Source organism: Asterias rubens, chromosome 10 (genome assembly GCF_902459465.1).
Source record: "Asterias rubens chromosome 10, eAstRub1.3, whole genome shotgun sequence".
Lineage (NCBI taxonomy): Eukaryota > Metazoa > Echinodermata > Asteroidea > Forcipulatida > Asteriidae > Asterias > Asterias rubens.
In genome coordinates, this window is record NC_047071.1 from 1,524,553 (window position 1) to 1,543,514 (window position 18,962).

The window sequence follows — 18,962 nt, forward strand, 5'->3', positions numbered from 1 at the left end:
TCAAGTATGAAACCTGGACGACTGATTAGTTGTGTACGGTCATAGATAAAGCAAACTGACCGGACATGACGAAATGGTTACCATACTAGTCTAGAAAACAACACGGCGCGCGCCAGAGCAAAGTTCAGCATGAACAACTCGCACAAAAACCAAGTTTGTTAGCTAAATTCAGTAAGTTTTCGTTCTTATAATGTCGAAATTATTTTAAGTTGTAAGTTGTCTTTTTAAAGAATGATATAACATATATTTTGAAAGTGTGAAACATTTTTTAGCTGGTGGTTTCTCTCGTGTCTTTTTGGTGACACCTCCCCCTCTCTCTCTGCTGGATCGGACCGATGAACATGCTGAAGGAGGATGTTTCAAAAGAGGGCGCTGTCACTCAGAAGTTGTTTATAAACTCTGCAACTAACAGTTTGCCGTATGGGAAGAGCCACACTGAATTCTGAGAGCCATAAAATGGGTTTTTTTATAAATAATATAGGAAATTTGACACATAGTTTCAGGTCAGATAATGATATTGATTTTGTATTATTGTATATGCTGTTTTGAAAAGTGAGTATTTTGTTGGACTCTTGGTTTGGAGCCAGCTTCTGCGCAGTGAGTGAATCGTGAGCATTTTGACCAAGACTTGACAGATATCGGCATGTTATAATGTAAGTGTTATTATTATATTAGTTATTTATACAGCAATGACGAAGCCTGAAGTCTTGACTCCAGCATGGATGGAGAGTGTTGTACTTGGGGCTGGACTGGTGACCATAATGCTGCCCGTATCGACACAACTGGAGAATAGCGCTGTTTTAGCAATAGGTAAAAATACTTCTCTTTTGCTTTCATTTTGTAGCAGAACATCTTCCAAAGATAGTTATTTTCCAACAGCTGTTCCTGTGTAACTTTTAAGCAATATCAACATGCATTGGATTGCATTCAGCCCTTTCTAATATTTCATTTTCTGTAAATTTCCAGTTTTTATTCTCAGTTGGTACGTCCAAGAGGTTTTGAGGAGCAAAGGATTTGAGCAATCATCGGAAATGAAGTTCAGGTGAGAGGGAAGAGTCCAATTGTTAACTTAATAGCTTGACAAAATTAAATTGAAATTTTCGATTTGTTTTATCATTGCAACAGGGCACGCACTAAACCTACCACTTTAACTCTTTTTAATATTGCATTCAGCTCTTTGAAATAGGGCCTGGTCATTTGATTTTTGGGGGCAAAATATTAAAATCTCTATATTTGCCTTTGACAGACCACACAGCTGCTCTGGTTTGTTGATAGGCAACCTTCTGATCCCCATGGTAACATCATCTTCGTTGTCATCATCCACCAACCAAGACACGCCTCATTTCAATGCACTCTTCCAGTCACTAGTCCTTTACGTATGTGTCCTGACTCCATTGGTGTTACTCGGCTGTGTGTTTTTGAAATTGAAACCGGCCACAGAGTACCGCTTCCATCATCATTTGTGGATTCTTGGCGTTGTTGGTCTTCTGGCATGGGCGCTTCTTCAGCCGGGGTACAATGTCGCCACCATCTGTATTGTTCTGGTAACTGTGTCTCTTACAGGTAATTAGATTTGCTCTCTTAGTAAATTAGGAAGTAACTACAGACCCTTGCATTCTCTGCCATCTTTGATGACAAACAATGGCAATGTGTACATGCTGCGCACGACTCTCTGACATTAACTCGTCATGCATGCACATTTCATCAGGTATGGTGGTCAATGCAAGGGGTCCATGGGCATAAATAGTGCACTTGCGAGTACAACCATGTGTAAGTCTCTTACGAGAGGAGTGTTGGCTCTGAGAAGAACCAGTATCTTGACATTTCAAAAAGTGTACTAGGTTTGTCTTTGAGGAGGAGTAAAGGCTCATGGGCAGAGCTTCTCGTGAAGACAAGCAGAGCATACTTTGAGCATTAAAGTCCACAACATCTGCTCTTTTGAGAGCCAACACTCCTCCCATATAAGATTCACACACAAAGAACACCTCAGAACGTAGTTACTTCATAAAGAAGAATGGTTGTGGGTTATTATTTGTCCACTAATCTGATCGTCTTCTCTTCTAGTTTATTTCTTCTTCACAAGGTTGCTGTATTTCCTGCCGGGGAGTTTCACTTTGGGTGAAGCAGTATTCGTTTCAGAGTCGTTGACTTTACTCACAGCGCTGTCTGCTTCCTCGTTGATGAGGCCTATCACACACCTGTTTGCTTGCTTACAGGTGAGTTGGAACAAAATAATGGCTGCATTAAAAGGTATTGTACAGGATTGCTAGAAACTGTCCATGTAGTCACAGACAAACCCGTGAAAAACTTAGGCTTAATTTGCTGTATTCCTCTTTACTCATGTACAGATGTACCCTATCCCCTAAAACCCTCTAATATTTACGGGAATTTCCAGAGCAAAATCCATGCCACTCATCAAGCCAAAAATGAAAAAGCATGTTCTTATAATGAAAGGAATTGTACATTTTGAAAAAAACTGTTTGGCCCTTTTTAAACTCAGGTCTTAACCTTAGGATGTGTAGTTACTGGTCTTGCGGTTTCTCCAGTGGCTAACAGGTTGCTGAAGCATCCTTACCATCACCCACCTTGTGAAGGACAAACACCCAAAGGCGTGGCAGGGGAATCTGAAATAAGGTAAAAGTGCCTGCAGCTGCATAGTCCAATTATTTTGTGATCACTTTTTTTTTCTTGTTCCACTTTTATGCAAGTTGCCAGACACACAAGGACAAAAGGCCACCTCAAGAAGTGGGCTACAATCAACAAATTTTGTTCAGGGGGCGTTGCCACCTACTCTCGGACTGAAACATTTCCATGCTTTACATTCCAAGCTGATGTAGGCTTGGATATCATCCATCAAAAAAACACTACCTCTCTAACTTTAAGAAGCAATCATGATTAAGGGTCTTGCTTTAGGATACTCTTGTGTCACGACCGGGACTCAAACCCACACTCTGCTGATCATATCAGAGCTTGAATCCAGTGCTCTTAACCGCTAGGTCACGACACGCCACAATTGAGTGTAGTTTGATTTATTTCGATCTAGTGTTATTACTATTTTCTTGCATTGTGCTTGAAGTTTTGTAAAGGTAGAGCAGCTGAAATACTTTATGTGTGATTTGCTAAAGCATAATGGAACAGAATGTAAACACCTGCCGACAATTTTAATCATAGTACCGTTTTCTTTGGAAACTTAAATGTTAACTTCCGACAATTTTTGTTTTTATACAGAGCAGATGGTTGGGCTTATGTGAAGTTATCCTTGTATTTCTACCTGTGCGTAGCTTCAGCAATAATTCTGGTCTTGCTGCCATGGCTCGGTTACTTCCTTGGACAGCAGCCGCTTCTGTGGGGATTATATTTTGTGACTGCTACAAGACTAAGGGTATGATTTCAATCATTTAAAGCTCTAGAAGTGCCATCCGACATGTTGATATCCTGAGATAGGGAATACTGCACGGTGGTCAAGTTTGGGGTTTCTTTCCTCACTTTCCACTTCTAGTACCCCGTAGTAAGAACTAGTTCATCAGATTCAATGGGATTGGTTGGGGAGGGGGGGGGGGACAGTCTTTAATCAAAGTACAGTCTTAACTACCGTGTGACAAGTCCTTTTACAGTAAGTAAATTTAATGGTTAAACGTAACACATGGCGTGTCACGGCTAAGCCGTTAAGAGCACTGAATTCAGGCTCTGATGTTTCTGATTCTGATCAGCAGAGTGTGGGTTTGAATCCCGGTCGTGACACTTGTGACCTTAAGCAATGAGGCACTTTACCATGATTGCTTTGTAAAGTTGGGGAGGTAGTGCCTTCTGCTCTACCAGCCAGGCTACGTATTGATGATAACCAAGCTGTAAAAAAAAATGCACAGTTTCTTATTGATTTCATCTTAATCGTTTTCAGATGGTACTTTTATGTGTGTGGGTGGTTCTGGTGATGGGTGCAGTGGGCGTGATCTTGTTACACCAGTCCTCCTCGACCATTGTCAGAAAGTACTTTCACATCCTAGCCATATGCATATACGTCCCTGGTATCCTGTATGATGTAGACCTGCTTTACCTTGCCTCAGCTGGTACCGTTTTCATTTTTATTTTGTTGGAGGTATGTGCCTGTTTCTTTTTTATAGAAATTCACGTTCATGGAATTCCTTATTATTAACTAGTTGTATTAGCACTAAAAAGTAAAGCTTTTTGCCCCTGGCCAAGCATAACTGAATTTAGGCAAAGCCAGGGTGTGGAAATTTTAGGGTTTGAGGTTGTAGATGTTAGGGAATGAATTTGAGTGAAAATTTGTCAAAATACCCTGTTTAAAAATAGTACTAATAATAACAACATTTATAAAGCACCTTTTTTCTAAAGGATGCAAAGTGCTCAGAGAATGACCAAGAAAAAAACAACAACAGAGTCTAGTTAAGTCGGGCTCTCTATGACATGTACCTGGCCAAGCGGAACAAACTATACAGATTTTTATAAAATGTACCTTGAGTTTTACACTTAATTTTCATTTCATTTCATTTTTTGTTTTTATTTCGTCTCTTTTTGTGCTATAGTATGAAAGCTGAGGTAAAATGATATCCTTTTTTTCCCTAGATGCTGAGAGTGTTTAGAGTGTGGCCAGTGGGTGGCAGTTTACACAGTGCCTTCTTGGTGTTTCTGGATGACCAAGATAGTGGTGTGGCCGTCCTAACACATATCTACCTTCTACTTGGAATGGCAATACCGGTGTGGGTTTACACAGAAACTATAGGCAATAGTCACCAAGGTACCAAACTTGCAATCATACATGAATCATAATTTTTGTCTGTAAATGTTTGCCTTTGATAACAATAACAGTGGCATTTCTATATCACTCATATATCTGCCAATTTCGATGCTGATGGCTCATAAACATTAGTACCCCAGTCACTGAGCCATTTATTTAATTTCTTAAACCAATTCAGCTTCTTGTGAGCCTGTAATTTTTTTTTTTAAATAGCCTGGCTCCCAATATGCAGTGCACCTTCGCTGAACTGTCTCTGCCCTCTCAGGCACCTGTTTACCTCTGGGTGAAGAGCTGCAATTATAGTCAACTCCCGCTATAGAACAGGGTCGCACAGTCTGGTCAAATTACCTCTTTATATACGGTTGATTATTAAAAGGACCACAAAACAAAGAAACACAAATCAGAAATGAGATCTGAGGACTACGCAATGTACTCTTTATAAGCAAACTCGCTGTATAACAATGTCTTTATAACGAGGGTCGACAGTATAGTTTATTACTTTGCTCATGGACAAATTGTCTTGACCAGGATTCGAACCCATCCCATACCTTGATGACTTGGCCACCATAACTTTGAGTCCATAGTGCACTAGACCACTCGGCCTTCATACTATATTTTTGCTTTGGTTTCAAGGATCGTCTTTGGCGCTGTATAGCGGCGTTCTCTCACTGGGAGTTGGCGACACTGCAGCATCCATTTTTGGCTCTCTTTATGGCAAAATAAAATGGCCAGGTATGTTGAGTTTCCTAATTGATTTTTATGTAAGGAGAGTTTCGGAATTCTGCTGCTGCATTGGTTGTGTCAGCAAAATGGTTTTGAAATTATTGTGTTCGTGTTTAAAGTTGAAAATAATTGATGTTGAAAAAAGAAAAAATTCACTAGAGCAAGATTTGAACAAATGACCTAAGGATTAATGTGGTTTTTGTTTTTTTGGTTTTTTTCCCAGGCAGCAAGAAGACAGTTGAGGGGACATGTGCTGCATTTGTGAGCCAGCTTCTTGGCTGTTACATCCTCCACTGTCTGGACCCTCGGATATCCCCTCCATACGGCTGGTTGGATGTGGTCTGGGCAGTTGGTCTCACCTCCATCTTAGAGGCTGTGACGACTCAGATAGATAATTTAGTATTACCAATATTTATGTATTCTTTGCTGATTAGGTTATGATAATTGACCTGGGTCCGATTTCATAAAGCTGTTTAGTAGAAAATATTTTGCTTATCAAATTAAAAAAATGGGAGGGGCACCAGTCACATCACAAGTTGACCATAAGCACGTCATCTGTTTATATAATCAGCACCAAGCTGCTCTGAATAGCTTGTAGTTTGGTTTGTCGATACAATCATGCATACTTGATGTAAATTTTTACCAATTCTTCCTTAAGGAAACTTGATATAACTTACAATCTAAAATATAACGTGTTCAAATCTTAGACAATTGGCCTGTTTGACTGATTCAACATACATTCTGCATTCAACCTGTTTTGCCTTTACCTATTTCTATTTGTAATTTTGAAACAGTTGTTTGCTAGTTTAATAATAATAATAATAATAAGACTTGTAATGCGCACATATTCACCCTGCTGGGTTTAGGGTTATCAATAAAATTGATATAAAAAGCTCATGGTATGATTTGTCCGTATGTAAATAAAATTATTTATTTTTATTCAATAAACTTAGATAAAGATCCGATCTGAGAAGATATTTGATAGTTGTATGCCTATTGAATTTATTTTTGAGTGGATCCCTCAAATTTCGAAAAGAACATACACGTACACTCATGTGAGGGTGTCAGGTTGCAAGGCGCTGAAGTGACCGGTTAGCCCACTAAGTGCCCCCCCACCCCCCAACCCACCAAATTTCATTAAAAAAGTTGAGTTTTTGAGTCCATTGATCTCTCGGCCTAATGTTACAGACTTGCTCTCTATGATACAACCATTTTATATAATATCCATCTGCAATGATTTTGAGTTTTTTAAGTTGACAACTTCTATCGTTTAGTTTAAAAAAATGTAGCTGCCTGCGAGTAAGTGATTTGTAAAGAGATGTTTTTAATTTGCCTTTTTTGTTTTTTGTTTGGCCCCGCCCCCTGCCCCTACCCACCCCAACCCTCTCCTCTCCGCCGACCGACCGAGGCCACCACACTTCCGGGTGGCAGTGCCAACTGACCTAGCTTTATGTAAATGGAGAGATCCATCATTAAGTGTTCGTATCGGCTTTGTGGCTTGTAATAAGGATTCTCTATCGAAATAGATTATTCTAAAAATTCATTACTTTGTAGTAAATTATGACATAAAGTTATTAGACGTGACAAATTACTCACATAATTTATTACACCCCCATTTTACAATGGAACGAACCGACCTAACAACAACAGCGTCATATGATACAAGATGGCGGCGCCCGGGTGATGTGACAAGCTGAGTGTTGTGCTTCTTTCTTGGTAATGTTTGTAATTTTTTGAAATCTAGCCCCATAAATAGGGCAAATCCGATTCCTAAGGATTTGAATTGGATTGGCCCTATTTAATTATGGCTTAATTTTACCTCCATGCTTGTAAAAGTTGTACGTACGGTATATAGCATTTGTTGGTTCAACTTCAGTTGACTGTTAAGTTAGTGTTTAGTGAATAAATATCGAACACAACCACATCCACAACGTGAAATACTGACAAGTGACAGCCGACACGACTGACACTCCCTGACAGTGACAGTGACAGCCCCTGACCATGACCATGCTGACCACTACATGGACTGACCATAGAGTAAGGACAGAGATCTGCTCTACTGTTAGAGTAGAACTCGGCAGTTTCTGCATAATAAAAACCCTGATAAAAATTACAAATGAAAAAGGTTCTCACTACACAGTGCACTAGTCAGTGTAGCTAGGTAGTAGTACTAGTAGGCTAGTACTAGTAGTAGTAGTAGTACTACAGTAGTAGAACTAGAAGTATAAAGTAGTTTACTCTAAGTCTAACAATAACAAAATAAAGGAGTAAATCAGTAAGCATCATGTAGACCCAGTAGTGCCAGTAACTGGGGCGCTGTACACATTTTTTTTTCAAAAATTGTCATAATCGAAATTTCAAGAGAAAAAAAAGAGTATGACTACAAGTGCCCAGTTACTGGGTCTAGTAAAGCTTGATAGTGTTAATACAGATATTTAAAAAAATCAAGTGAATTGTTTTAAAATCCTAGTAATCTCCCTTGTTTTTTAATTCTCAAAAAGGTCAGTCTTGGTCTGAAATTCACAAGTAAAAATGAGTTCAACAAGACCAAAATCAACGAGAACTAAAGTAGCTCAAGCTATAGACCAAACAAACATTGGTTCATCACGTCCAAGGACTTCGGGTTCGGGTAGTAGAGCCAAGCCTCGTCCAGGGTTGGCGCCGACGGAAACTCTGCCTTCACAGTCAGCCAGAGTACAACCCAAGTCAGCTGCTCGAGTTGGGACCAAGGCTTTAGTTCCTCGAGGCACTCGCCAGGTATCACGTCCCCTAGAGGCACTTACAAACCCTGACAAGAGACTTGTGATGAAAAAACACAATGGTTTATTGCATCCAGAGGGTAAGTTGAGTCTGTATTATAAGAAAGGATAAAAAACAAATCGTAAACTGTCTTAAAGCTTATTATTATAGTGGCTTCTTATATAGCACTCACATTCTTCACTCAATGAAGCTTAAGGCGCTTCAACATTCAATATTTGTCTGCAAGGTATTTGGGACTGCGTTTGGAATATGAGACCTACTTTTTTCACATACATGTAGCACCAGTAATGGTTTACAAAGTGCTGTGGCACATTATGCTGCCAATCAAACCAGGAACACTGGGGCAAACCCCTCCTCTTTTCAATAAGTGCACTTAGTTCTTTAATGTGTGTACACAACACACAGGACCAGCGGCTTTGCGTCCCATCCGAAGGACGAAGCATCATGGTCAAGTGTCTTGCTTTTAAAAGGACACAGGTGTCACAACTGGGACTCAAACCCACACTCTGCTTATAAGGTTCATACTAGAACAATATCTTTTTTCTGTGAAGTGTTGCCCCCCTCTGATCTAGGCAGCACAATGTTTTTTTCTCAGATTGCTGGGCAAAAATTGTGAGTTCTGGGTGGGTCCGCCCAGCACCGCCCACCATGGCTACAACACTGCTACTGACCATGTTTGTGTTTAAATACATCAAAATAAATAAATAAATAATTATTTATTATTTTTCCAGGTTACTCTGTGAAGCCAGTGATTCCTGCGGAGAAGGCTGAACTCATTTCGGTAGCCCGTGCCATGAACAGGGAGGAATTTGGTCCTCGTCTGCAGAAACTATTCCACCCTGAAACTGAAGCAGCAACTGATGCAATACAATCCGGTAAGAGTTAAGCCCGGTTCAAACTGGGTTCAATGATGGGGTTTAAGTTTAGATTTAAATTGAGTTTAAGTTCAGTTTTTAACTATGATACATGTTTTAATAAACCATTTTTGATTGAATTGAGTTTAATATACAAGAACTGATTGTTATTATTTTTATCAATATAAGTTTCTATCAAAATAACACATCTATTCCTTGTGTGTGATTCTAAGGTGTCTATATCGGCTGGCGTTGTCCGGAGTTCACTTGGGACTGTATCAGAGTAGGCAGAGAGTCCAGATGCTTCTGTGGACATCTTCTGAAGGAGCATGCTCCTTACAATGGTGATTATAATAGTGGCTTCTTAAACAGCGTGCATATTCACTCAGTGATGCTGAAGGTGCTTCAACACTCAGTATTTAACTTTGAATTATGATACCTTCTCCTTTTACATAGCACCATGTAATGTACTTTGGCGCAATATGCAGCCAATCAAACCCCCTTGGGCAAACCCCCTTCTCTTTATGAAAAGTGAACTGGGTTCTTTTACCTGTGCTGCACAACACACAGGACCAACGGCTTTACATCCCATCTGAAGGACAAATCGTCATTGTTAAGTGTCTTGCAGGCAGTGGACACTGTTGGTATTTTCTCAAAACAATTATTAGTTGTTATTAGCATAAAAACTTACCTGGTAACAAGAAATTGGGAGCTATTGATAGTATAAAACATTATGAGAAACGGCTCCCTGTGAAGTAACATATTTTTCGAAGAATGAAGTAATTTTCATTGAATTTGATTTCGAGACCTCAGATTTAGAATTTGAGGTCTCGAAATCAAGCATCTGAAAGCACACAACTTCTTGTGACAAGGGTGTTTTTTCTTTCATTATTATCTCATTATTAAACTTCCACGACCGATTGAGCTCAAATTTTCACAGTTTTTTTTTTTATGCATATGTTGAGATACATTGAGTGAGAAGACTTGTATTAGCGCTTACCAATAGTGTCCAATGTCTTTAAGGACACAGGTGTCATGAATACGACTTGAACCCATACTCTGCTGACCAGAAACATATCTGTGAAGTTTAGCCCCTGCATATCTGTGAATTTAAGCCCCTGAAGTTTCATGCATTGATTGTTTGCAGGCCGTAGTGTTCGAGTACCATGCAGGCAGTGTCCTTGCAAAGCCTTTGCATTTATCCCTGGTAGGCCTGAAGACATTGGAGAGTTCTGGTTCCAAAGACGTAGAAACTTTGATCCTACGACATGGAGAGCAAAGTGTCGCTGTAAACACACCCACGAGGAGCATGCCTGCACTGGCATGAGGAGATGTAAAATGCGAAGTAAGTTTTTATTATTTGTATTTCTGGTAATGAAACCAAGGATGCCTTTATGAGTGAACTTAGTCGCTGTAGTTTGCAAGCCTGAGGAAACCTGTTAACCAGGGTGCTTGCACAACAAAGTTGACAAGATCATTTTGTGAAATCTTGTTTAAATGGCTTTAAGGGTAGCAATATGCTGCCTTTTATCATTAGCACCAGTCATAATCCAATATTTGGCCACTTTCAAAAGCAAACTTTGAATCACTCTTTGTTGCTAAGAATAGTCTGATGCCATTAAGTTATTACAAATTTCTGTAGAAATATTGACGACTCGTCCTAAGATGATCGCAGCCCTGGTTTTACAGCCGATTGATTGTTACCCATTACTCCATAGGTTGTGGGTGCGGAGTCTTCAATTCCAACTTCTTGTGCGCAGCGTGCGACCGACATTGGGAAGATCACGAAACAGTGTTTGAGACTGAATCTGAACGACACGACAAAAAAATCCCTTATGGTAAGTGTAGGGTGGGAGGGGGGGGGGGGGCATAGAGGATCAAAGAGTGACCCGTCTGGGTCCAATTTCATAAAGCTGTTAATCAGAAAAAATTGCTTTCCAAATTTCTTTGCCGAGCAAATTTCTGTGCTTCACCATTCTCCGCTTACAGTGAGCGCCAAGTTTCTGTGCTACATGTAGATCGACAAGTCAAGAATGCAAAGTACAGGTTCACAAGCACTGTTGGTTCTGCTTTAGTTTCTATAGTTTTTTTATTTGCTTTTGTTTTGTTTTGTATATTTTTGTATTGTTCTGGTCGAATAAATATCAATAATAAGTAATGAAAACTTTTTTGGGTGCTAAAAACCAAAAGTTTCTTAATGAGTGTGTAAGTATTATTTTCCACAGGTTACACTAGATATTGTTGTAAAACTCAAATTTGTATTTTGCTCTTTAGTTTTAGTGGTTGCCTGCTTCTAAACAATTGAATTGTCATTTGATCAATCACTCTTTGCTATCGTAGGTGAGGACTACCTTCCCTTTGCCGAGATGCCAGACCTGCGCAACATGGCGCTGACTGGAGTGGACAGTGACCCGGGCATCTATAAAGCTCTGGTTGAGGGCCAGGGTAATATTCCACGTGGACAGCGTGCCATCGGTCAAAATACACCAGTCAAGCCGCCGCCAAAAAGTGGATTCAACCCAGTGTGGGACTGACGATACTCTGTTACCTTTTGTGTGTGCATAGGTTTAGACCCTTGTCGATGAAAGGTCTTCATTGACCTAAGTAAGGGGACTGTTTTGGGCATGGGACATATACTACGCAAGGGGTAGTCTATAGGTCTACCTGTTCACCGAAGACTTGCAATAGTTCAGATCAGGTGACATATTATATGGCACTCGCCCTAATATACTCAAGTGGAAATATGTTGGATAATAGACCACTTGCCAAGGTCTAGGTTTAGACCCTTCCAATGACTCTCTGCCAATGAAAGGTCTTCATTTGCCTCAGTAAGGGGACTGTTTGGGGCATGCAACAACATCATATGCAAGGGGTCTACAGGTTTACCTGTTCACTTAAGACTTCCAATAGATAATGGCACTTGCCCTTATGCTCAAGTGGACAAATGTAACACAACATACCCATTGCATAGGCTGCCAGAGCGCTGCAGACAAACTATGGAAACATGGACTGGTGTCATACAGCGCACAACTATTGGCCATTTATTGGGGCTGTCAGGTTGGCGAAGTGGTATTTTTTCTCAGGCACCTTCCACCTTTGGGCTCCTGTTTCGTAACCAACTTGGGTCCCCATATGATTAGGTTTTCCATCCCTGCCTGATGGTGTGGGTTTTCCCTGGGTATTCTCTCTGGGGTTTTCCTCCTGCACGACTAAAACTTCTTTGTCGTCTTTCCATGGAGTTCTTGGCTAGTATAGTGATTTGGATTTTAACTTTTCTGAAAACCCTTGTCATCAAAACCAGAACCAATAAATAAATGAAATATAGGAGAGGGAGCCAAAAAGGGGGAAACAAAATGGAAGGGAGATGGAATTTTATTAAACCTGTTGTTTTTGGGTAAATTTTATTTGTAAATGTTCAACAACCCCAATGTTTTAACAGACTTTTACAATGGTTTAATACTAAAAATATAAAACTACAAAAATAATTTTTCTCTACGTGTATATAGTTTTTGAGGCATTGCATGGTGGGGTATCAATGTATTTTTGTTTTGAGTTAACACCATAATCTGCGTAGATTTTGTTCTTTGGGAACTAGGTCTTGCTTTTTTGTTTGTTTATTCTCCCAAATTCCAAAATCTACCCTGTTTCCAAAGAACAAAATCTACTTAGCAAAGTAGATGTACACATGGTGTTACCGCAAACCAAATATACAAAAAGTATTTCAGAAAGATACATTTTTAGCTATAGTTTAAAAACACTAGAGGAGTACTATTTTTACAATGAGTAAGCATGATATTTGTTTGATAAAGACTTGTAGGGATAAATTCATGAAGTATGTGATTCCCAGTATAAGACTTACTTGTCAACTAAGTGTTTGCAAACTTTAGATAAACGTTTCCATTTTTAATTGAAAAATACAATACTAGCTATGGATAATATTATGTTTGAAGTATTTCATGTATATAAACAAATTCTTTTACTATATTTATGAGTTGGAAGCTTTTCTACACAAAGCAAATAGGTACTATTAAATTACTGTTATGTTGTTTTAAATAATATTGTGCCTAAAAAAAACTGGGTGTGATTTCTAGTAACTACTTGTTTTTAAAAGATGCAACCATAGTTTGAATCTAAGAAATTGAGTTTCTGGATTAACCTGACTCAGAATGGGTCAGACCCCCTCCTGGGACCAAGACTTCAGGTCAATTTTGTGGAGAATTCATTAATTGTTTGTCGCGGTGATAGCGCTACGACTCTATTCAGAATCTTCCCGTGATTCCCGAGGTATTCTTGCAAGACTGCTGGCCCCGCGAGACTATTGCATGCTCTCACGATCACGACTACAGTCCCATGTAGAAGTCGGCAACCAGCAGTTCACGCAAGAGCAGTAATCTCGCGAGAGCAGTAGTCGATCACGGAAACTTGAATCCGATTACGACACGGCCACAACTCGGCATAACGACTTGTCCACAAGTCTATGCTGACCCCGGAGTTGTAATAAGAGTGTACATCTACATAACCACAGTTAAGACACAGGTGATGAGGAGACATATGGTGTCATATCCTATGTTGACAAGATATGTGGACCAGCCTTTACCCTCATATGTATTATGAGGGATCTGCAGAAGGGCACCAGCCACAGAAACACGTAGGGCAAAGTGGATAGCCTCCTCCACAGTTTGCACTCCAAAGAAGGATCTGCAGGGAAAACAGAACAAGTTGACAACAATTTGTTTTTTTTAGGGTAGAGCTCTTTCAAAGAATGTGGAGACTCTACCCCTGCTTCAAAGAGCTGCTTATAAGCAGAAAATTCTGCTCAGCAGAAATTAGCGTATCAAAAAACATGTAGAGGCCTAATCATTGAAATTTTACATGTTAGAAACCTGTGTTGGAAATGCATATACCTCAGTGTGTTGGACATGAAGACTGCTAAAGCAAACATGGCAATCCCTGACAGTACTAATGAAGTATGTCCCATGTTCTTGAAATCCTTGTGTGTCTTGCCAAGACCTCGCATCCATGGCTCTGAAAGAAGGGTGAACCAGACTCCACCGAATACTTGCGTTGCTACAACTGATGCTATGACTGATGTGATAGACATGATGAAGGACTGTACATATAATTAGAAAACACCATACTAAAATGCAGAAAGTTTTCCTCTGTACAAATGCATGCTAAGACAAATACATGTACAAACTATGATTACAGCCTACAGAATTAGCGCTGCCCACGTGCTCTCTGTGACCTGACCGTTTTTGCCGTTTTAAATGTGTCACTATGAGCATGCTAAGAGATAATTTTCCCGCCCTAATTTTCCATGTCGGCATCGTGCGGCTATACAGGTCATGAAATGTTGGGTTATGATACGTTCACGTCTTTCCGACCTTTCATACGGCAATACAGTGTGGAAACTACAGTTGTCGTCAGCTCAGTGTAGTGAATAGGGTGAGATAACTTTCCCGCCCTAATTTACCATGTCGACAACGCCATGTGCATGGGTTATGAAATGTAGGGTTGTACGACTGCAACTTACCGAACGTACTTTATACGCCAATACAGTGGAAACTTGGTATAAGTTGATCATCTGCTGTTTTACTGAACAGTCAGATAATTTTCCCGCTCTAATTTACCACGTCTGCATCGTCATGTGCAGATAGGTCATGGTCATGAACTGTTGGGATATGCGATCAGAACTTACCGAACGTTTATTAGCCAGTGACAGTGGATGAGTTGTCGTCTGCACAGTGTATGCCAACTGAAGAGTGTTGGTAAATAATGTCTAACCATGGTCTAACCTTTCTCAATGGTCTATACTCAGTAACGGTGCTGACAAGCCTAAAGGAAATAGGTCACTGGTGGCGATCTGATGCAGTCATGCGCAAGCAGATTTACTATGTCTTTTTGTGGAATATCAACACAGAGTGTTGCACGAACGCAAGCGACCCATTTTTTAGAGTGCCAATTTTCGACTTTGTTGCCAGCAAAGCTATAGCTACCACAGGTCAGGGGCCGATTTCATAAAGCAATACAAAAAACATTCATCGTTTACCCTTTCTGGGTCTAACAAACATGTTGGTGAGCTGGAATGATTCGTTAAAATTTCGTAAAGTGTTTTTTTTTCAAGACTCGCCTCTATCCATGTGTATCAATCTATTTTGTGTTCTATATAGATGGAATTCATCATCAATCATATCAATTATAATCGGGCAATTATAAAAGGTGTCCAGTGGCTTCAAACAAAATGTTCCAATTATGAAAAGGTTTTATGCAATCCAATTGGCCTCCTTTAATTACAAAGACGGTTACAATGCGTGTGTTTGTGGTGGCATATTGATTAGAGGATTTTGCCATAATCGATAAGTGATGATTACACAAGTCAACGGGACCCTAGTATTGAAACATGCGTGGTTTTCTGAGAAGGGCTTGTTTAAGGTCTTTAGGGTTGCTAGTATGGTTTACAATTTGTTATGTAATTTTAAATCTCGGGAAGAATTCGTTGCAGGGCACTGACACTTTTGAAGGAAAACAACGAACGCAAGCACGACCCGGAAGTATTAATGTTAAACGAATTTGTTGTTAATGTTTCAAAATATTGTTGCCTCAGTCTTGAACTCTTTTTTCAACTTTAAATTTTTTTTACTCAATACCTGATGACGACATCATGACGTCATCAAGTTTGTGTCGTCTTTATGATGTTCAAATTGTCTGATGAGTTCAACAATCATGATAAATTTCAATCGTATGTTGCATAGAAGAGTTTAGCGGAAGGGGACACGGAGGAGAAAAAAACCCAGAACCAAATCAAGATGCATTCGTGTCCATAATAGATGAACACCTAATCAGAACAAAATCAAAGAAGTGTTTGTGAAAATTGAACGAACACCTCATAGTATTGATCAAAGGTTGATACACAACACAACATGGTCTGGAATTCATAGCTCTGGATGTCACAAACAAATTTGTTGAAAGGTAAAAACAGACACAATGCATCCAGGTATTCAAACTGGTTTGAACCCACCTAGTTACATCCAGCTGTTTCTAACTAACCCGTCCCCAGTACTCGGTAAATGATGGGCTCTCTTTAGTGGCACTATCAGTACTCCAGACAGGCCGCTATCAGATTATGTATTGGACCTTAGAAACCATTCCAGATAGCGACTGCATTTGATTTACTGATTCGCTCGCAAAAGTTGCCTTTAAAATCATGACTCCTTATATGGCTTTGCATAAATGTGTTTAAAAATAAAATCAGGACAATTAAGTAGTGCAGGTCATTGAAATGTTTCTTTGACCTTTACCATACTTACTCGGCGTTTTGCTTTATTGTATGCAGATTCGGAAAACAATATACATGTAGTATTAAAGGGCAACCAAACGCTTTAACTCTGCACGTGGTCTGCTCAACATTTTGCTTTGTATGCAAATTAAAAAATTCAATAAAAAAAACTACTTCTATAACAGATAATTAAAAGTCTACTCTATCCATCATCTGTTTTATTCTTCCTTCACGTCTTGTCAGACATCGCGGATTAACCAATAAGGCTTTGATTCCCAGTAGTTAAGATGGGGAGGCACGCCTCCCTTTTTCGGCGTTTCCGCGTGTACAGTACATACAACTAATATAAAGAAACTGAAAAGTATTTAACGTGGGAGTAAACATAATTAAATTGATCCAAGGATAATTTACAGAACATAGTCTGGAATTCATAGCACTGGATGTCACAAACATGTTGTTGAACACAAAACCAGACACAATGCATCAACGTATATTCAAAGGGGTTTGAATCCACCTACTTTCCACCCATTCGTATCATAGGAACTTAACCCAGTACTCAGTCAATAATAGGCACCGTTTGGTGGCCCAGCATTTCATACAGCTTTTTATCTCATTTTGTTATTGGACACACACTCCTATAGCAATTTTGCAACCCGCAAATGTATGGGAGGATTATGAACATTGTTAAACTAACCTGCTATGATATGTCAACTTTACTGCTCGAGATTCACAGGAAAGGCGGTGGGGTGATGGGGGGTGGGGGAGGGGGAAAGGGGCACCACGCAACCACTGTGTACCGCAGGTAGGGGAAGGGGTGGAGGGTCGGGTTCATCAGTGTTGCTCCGATCTTAGGGGATGCAAGCCTAATATTATCAATAGACTTATCAATGATTGGACATACCGAAACCAACTTCACAAATTTAATAGATGGAAATTTGCATCGGGGTTAAACAATATTAATTTTGGTTTTACCCACGTACACCGATGTGTGTTATCACGCCTCTCTAGCTACCGGGCAATCTCGGTGGTCATAGCTTGTACGACACTGCTCTAGAATTGCAAAGGTCGTGGGTTTGAATTCCACCCGAGTAATAGAGCCTGTGCCTTGTTTCAACAGAGCTTGGAAAAGTACTGACCACCGTATGGTGTATGTGATGGGTGACACAAAAATTAACCTGACTTTAAATGGTACAGACAATGATGAGGATCAAACCAACACCATAATAAACTTTGGACGAGGAAACCAGCATGTATTTCAATCTTAACTCCATGTCATTTTTTTTATTCGATGAAAATTCTCACTCTTTATCAATTTTGAACTGGAATGACTCTATCCGTATTACTTGCTCAATCTGAGTGACTCCCTGCATATCGCAATGATCAGAGGAAAGCTGGCCTTTTCTATATATCTGGAATTATGGCGCTTGCATTCATATTCGGCGATTTGTTAATTCTTATGCTCAGCTTTCCTGGCTCTTGCATGCCGACTTACAATTTCTTAGTTGTTGTGGCTGATAACTTCTTCTCTCGGTCCTCTCCGGAACTCATCTGGAAGCAAAACAGCTCGACGAAAGGCGCATGGCTGCAGGACTCCTATACCTTTTTGGCAGCGTAATTTTAGGATATCGCACTTGGCCAAACTCTGTGCATTACAGCGTATGCATACAGGTCACTCACACTGATAAGCATTGTACAGTTTTCTTTTTAACGTGCAATCACTAATTAGTGCACACACACGCACACGATGTGTAGGGCATTATGTCCTTTAATTATAACAAAAAAATAAAAATTATTAAAGATGCTATGTCAGATTTTTGGCCCCAAACATTAAAAAATATATTTTTTTGAGTGAATGGTACTTCAAAGAGTATCACCCGCTCTAACGAAAAAAAGTTAAACTTTTACTTTAAATTGTCAGGATCCAAATTTAAACGTTTCTTATAAATCACATAAGAACTGGTCACGTGATATATTTTTGGGATCCAGACAAAAACTAGTTTTGAGCACTTTATTTCACTGCTACTAATAATTGGCAGCCTTTTCGAGCAATGGCTCGAATGAAAGCTTGTAACTTTCTCGACCCCCATCAAAATACCTATTGAATTTTATATCAAAATTGTTGGGTCAAATCGGCCAAAAATCTGACATAGCATCTTTAACCAGTTGCGACATATACATGCATCTGTCGTTTTAAAATAGTAAGAATTTACAACTTAATGTTCACTGGTGATGAGTCCATCACTCATCAAGGACAAACACTCTTTTACTGTTAAAAAAATGATTGTTATAGTTTGTTATAACAACAAAATCATAATTCTATTCGGCAGGGCTCATTCGCTATGAAAGTCAATAAAAGGAGAAGCGATTTGTTGAAAGGGATAAAAGGCAGTATAGCCTAACGTCACAAATCACAACTTCATGAAAACTTTGTGTCTCTCATGACTAAACTATTTGCCACCAAAAATGTTAAACAATATCAACCTCGTTTAAACAATTAAACAAACAGCAAATTTATACACACAAAATTAACTAACTCTCTACACGTATAAATCATAGTACAACCTAAATGTACATGTACATTATTCGCTCCATT

The 18,962-nt window shown here is 39.5% G+C and overlaps 3 protein-coding genes across 5 annotated transcripts; 2 read left to right on the top strand and 1 right to left on the bottom strand.

Annotated features, from left to right (window-relative positions):
* The first annotated feature begins 86 nt into the window (after nt 1-86).
* On the top strand, nt 87-6,438 carry LOC117296005 (dolichol kinase-like). Its single transcript, XM_033778837.1, has 11 exons — nt 87-171; nt 676-810; nt 967-1,042; nt 1,247-1,563; nt 2,065-2,216; nt 2,501-2,588; nt 3,234-3,382; nt 3,899-4,096; nt 4,585-4,756; nt 5,390-5,488; nt 5,703-6,438. Exons 2-11 carry the CDS (start codon nt 690-692, stop codon nt 5,918-5,920), a joined length of 1,590 nt encoding a protein of 529 aa, XP_033634728.1. The 5' UTR covers nt 87-171; nt 676-689; the 3' UTR covers nt 5,921-6,438.
* Nucleotides 6,439-7,148: 710 nt separating this feature from the next.
* LOC117296130 (protein FAM221B-like) lies at nt 7,149-11,821 on the top strand. Of its 2 annotated transcripts, none has more exons than XM_033779004.1 (7): nt 7,149-7,195; nt 7,981-8,318; nt 8,971-9,114; nt 9,327-9,437; nt 10,241-10,438; nt 10,812-10,931; nt 11,434-11,821. In XM_033779004.1, exons 2-7 carry the CDS (start codon nt 8,012-8,014, stop codon nt 11,625-11,627), a joined length of 1,074 nt encoding a protein of 357 aa, XP_033634895.1. In that variant the 5' UTR covers nt 7,149-7,195; nt 7,981-8,011; the 3' UTR covers nt 11,628-11,821. The 2 variants fall into 2 exon arrangements, with proteins under 2 accessions (XP_033634895.1, XP_033634896.1); XM_033779005.1 differs by having other exon boundaries at nt 7,156-7,195; nt 7,986-8,318.
* Nucleotides 11,822-12,637: 816 nt separating this feature from the next.
* On the bottom strand, nt 12,638-14,887 carry LOC117296131. Of its 2 annotated transcripts, none has more exons than XM_033779007.1 (3): nt 14,792-14,887; nt 13,998-14,203; nt 12,638-13,791 (listed from the first exon to the last, which is right to left on the bottom strand). In XM_033779007.1, exons 2-3 carry the CDS (start codon nt 14,192-14,194, stop codon nt 13,605-13,607), a joined length of 384 nt encoding a protein of 127 aa, XP_033634898.1. In that variant the 5' UTR covers nt 14,195-14,203; nt 14,792-14,887; the 3' UTR covers nt 12,638-13,604. The 2 variants fall into 2 exon arrangements, with proteins under 2 accessions (XP_033634898.1, XP_033634897.1); XM_033779006.1 differs by lacking the exon at nt 14,792-14,887 and adding an exon at nt 14,627-14,785.
* Nucleotides 14,888-18,962: the final 4,075 nt, after the last annotated feature.

Excerpts from the sequence above, each read along its gene's own strand:
- LOC117296005 (XM_033778837.1), top strand. The coding sequence starts at position 690 with ATGACGAAGCCTGAAGTCTTGACTCCAGCATGGATGGAGAGTGTTGTA. Across the intron at positions 811-966 it reads TAGCGCTGTTTTAGCAATAG|TTTTTATTCTCAGTTGGTAC; the intron begins GTAAAAATACTT and ends GTAAATTTCCAG. Across the intron at positions 4,757-5,389 it reads TATAGGCAATAGTCACCAAG|GATCGTCTTTGGCGCTGTAT; the intron begins GTACCAAACTTG and ends TTTGGTTTCAAG.
- LOC117296130 (XM_033779004.1), top strand. The coding sequence starts at position 8,012 with ATGAGTTCAACAAGACCAAAATCAACGAGAACTAAAGTAGCTCAAGCT. Across the intron at positions 9,115-9,326 it reads AACTGATGCAATACAATCCG|GTGTCTATATCGGCTGGCGT; the intron begins GTAAGAGTTAAG and ends TGTGATTCTAAG. Across the intron at positions 10,932-11,433 it reads CGACAAAAAAATCCCTTATG|GTGAGGACTACCTTCCCTTT; the intron begins GTAAGTGTAGGG and ends TTGCTATCGTAG.
- LOC117296131 (XM_033779006.1), bottom strand. The coding sequence starts at position 14,677 with ATGATCAACTTATACCAAGTTTCCACTGTATTGGCGTATAAAGTACGT. Across the intron at positions 14,204-14,626 it reads TGGCGTATAAAGTACGTTCG|TCCTTCATCATGTCTATCAC; the intron begins GTAAGTTGCAGT and ends TTATATGTACAG. Across the intron at positions 13,792-13,997 it reads TTCATGTCCAACACACTGAG|ATCCTTCTTTGGAGTGCAAA; the intron begins GTATATGCATTT and ends TTTTCCCTGCAG.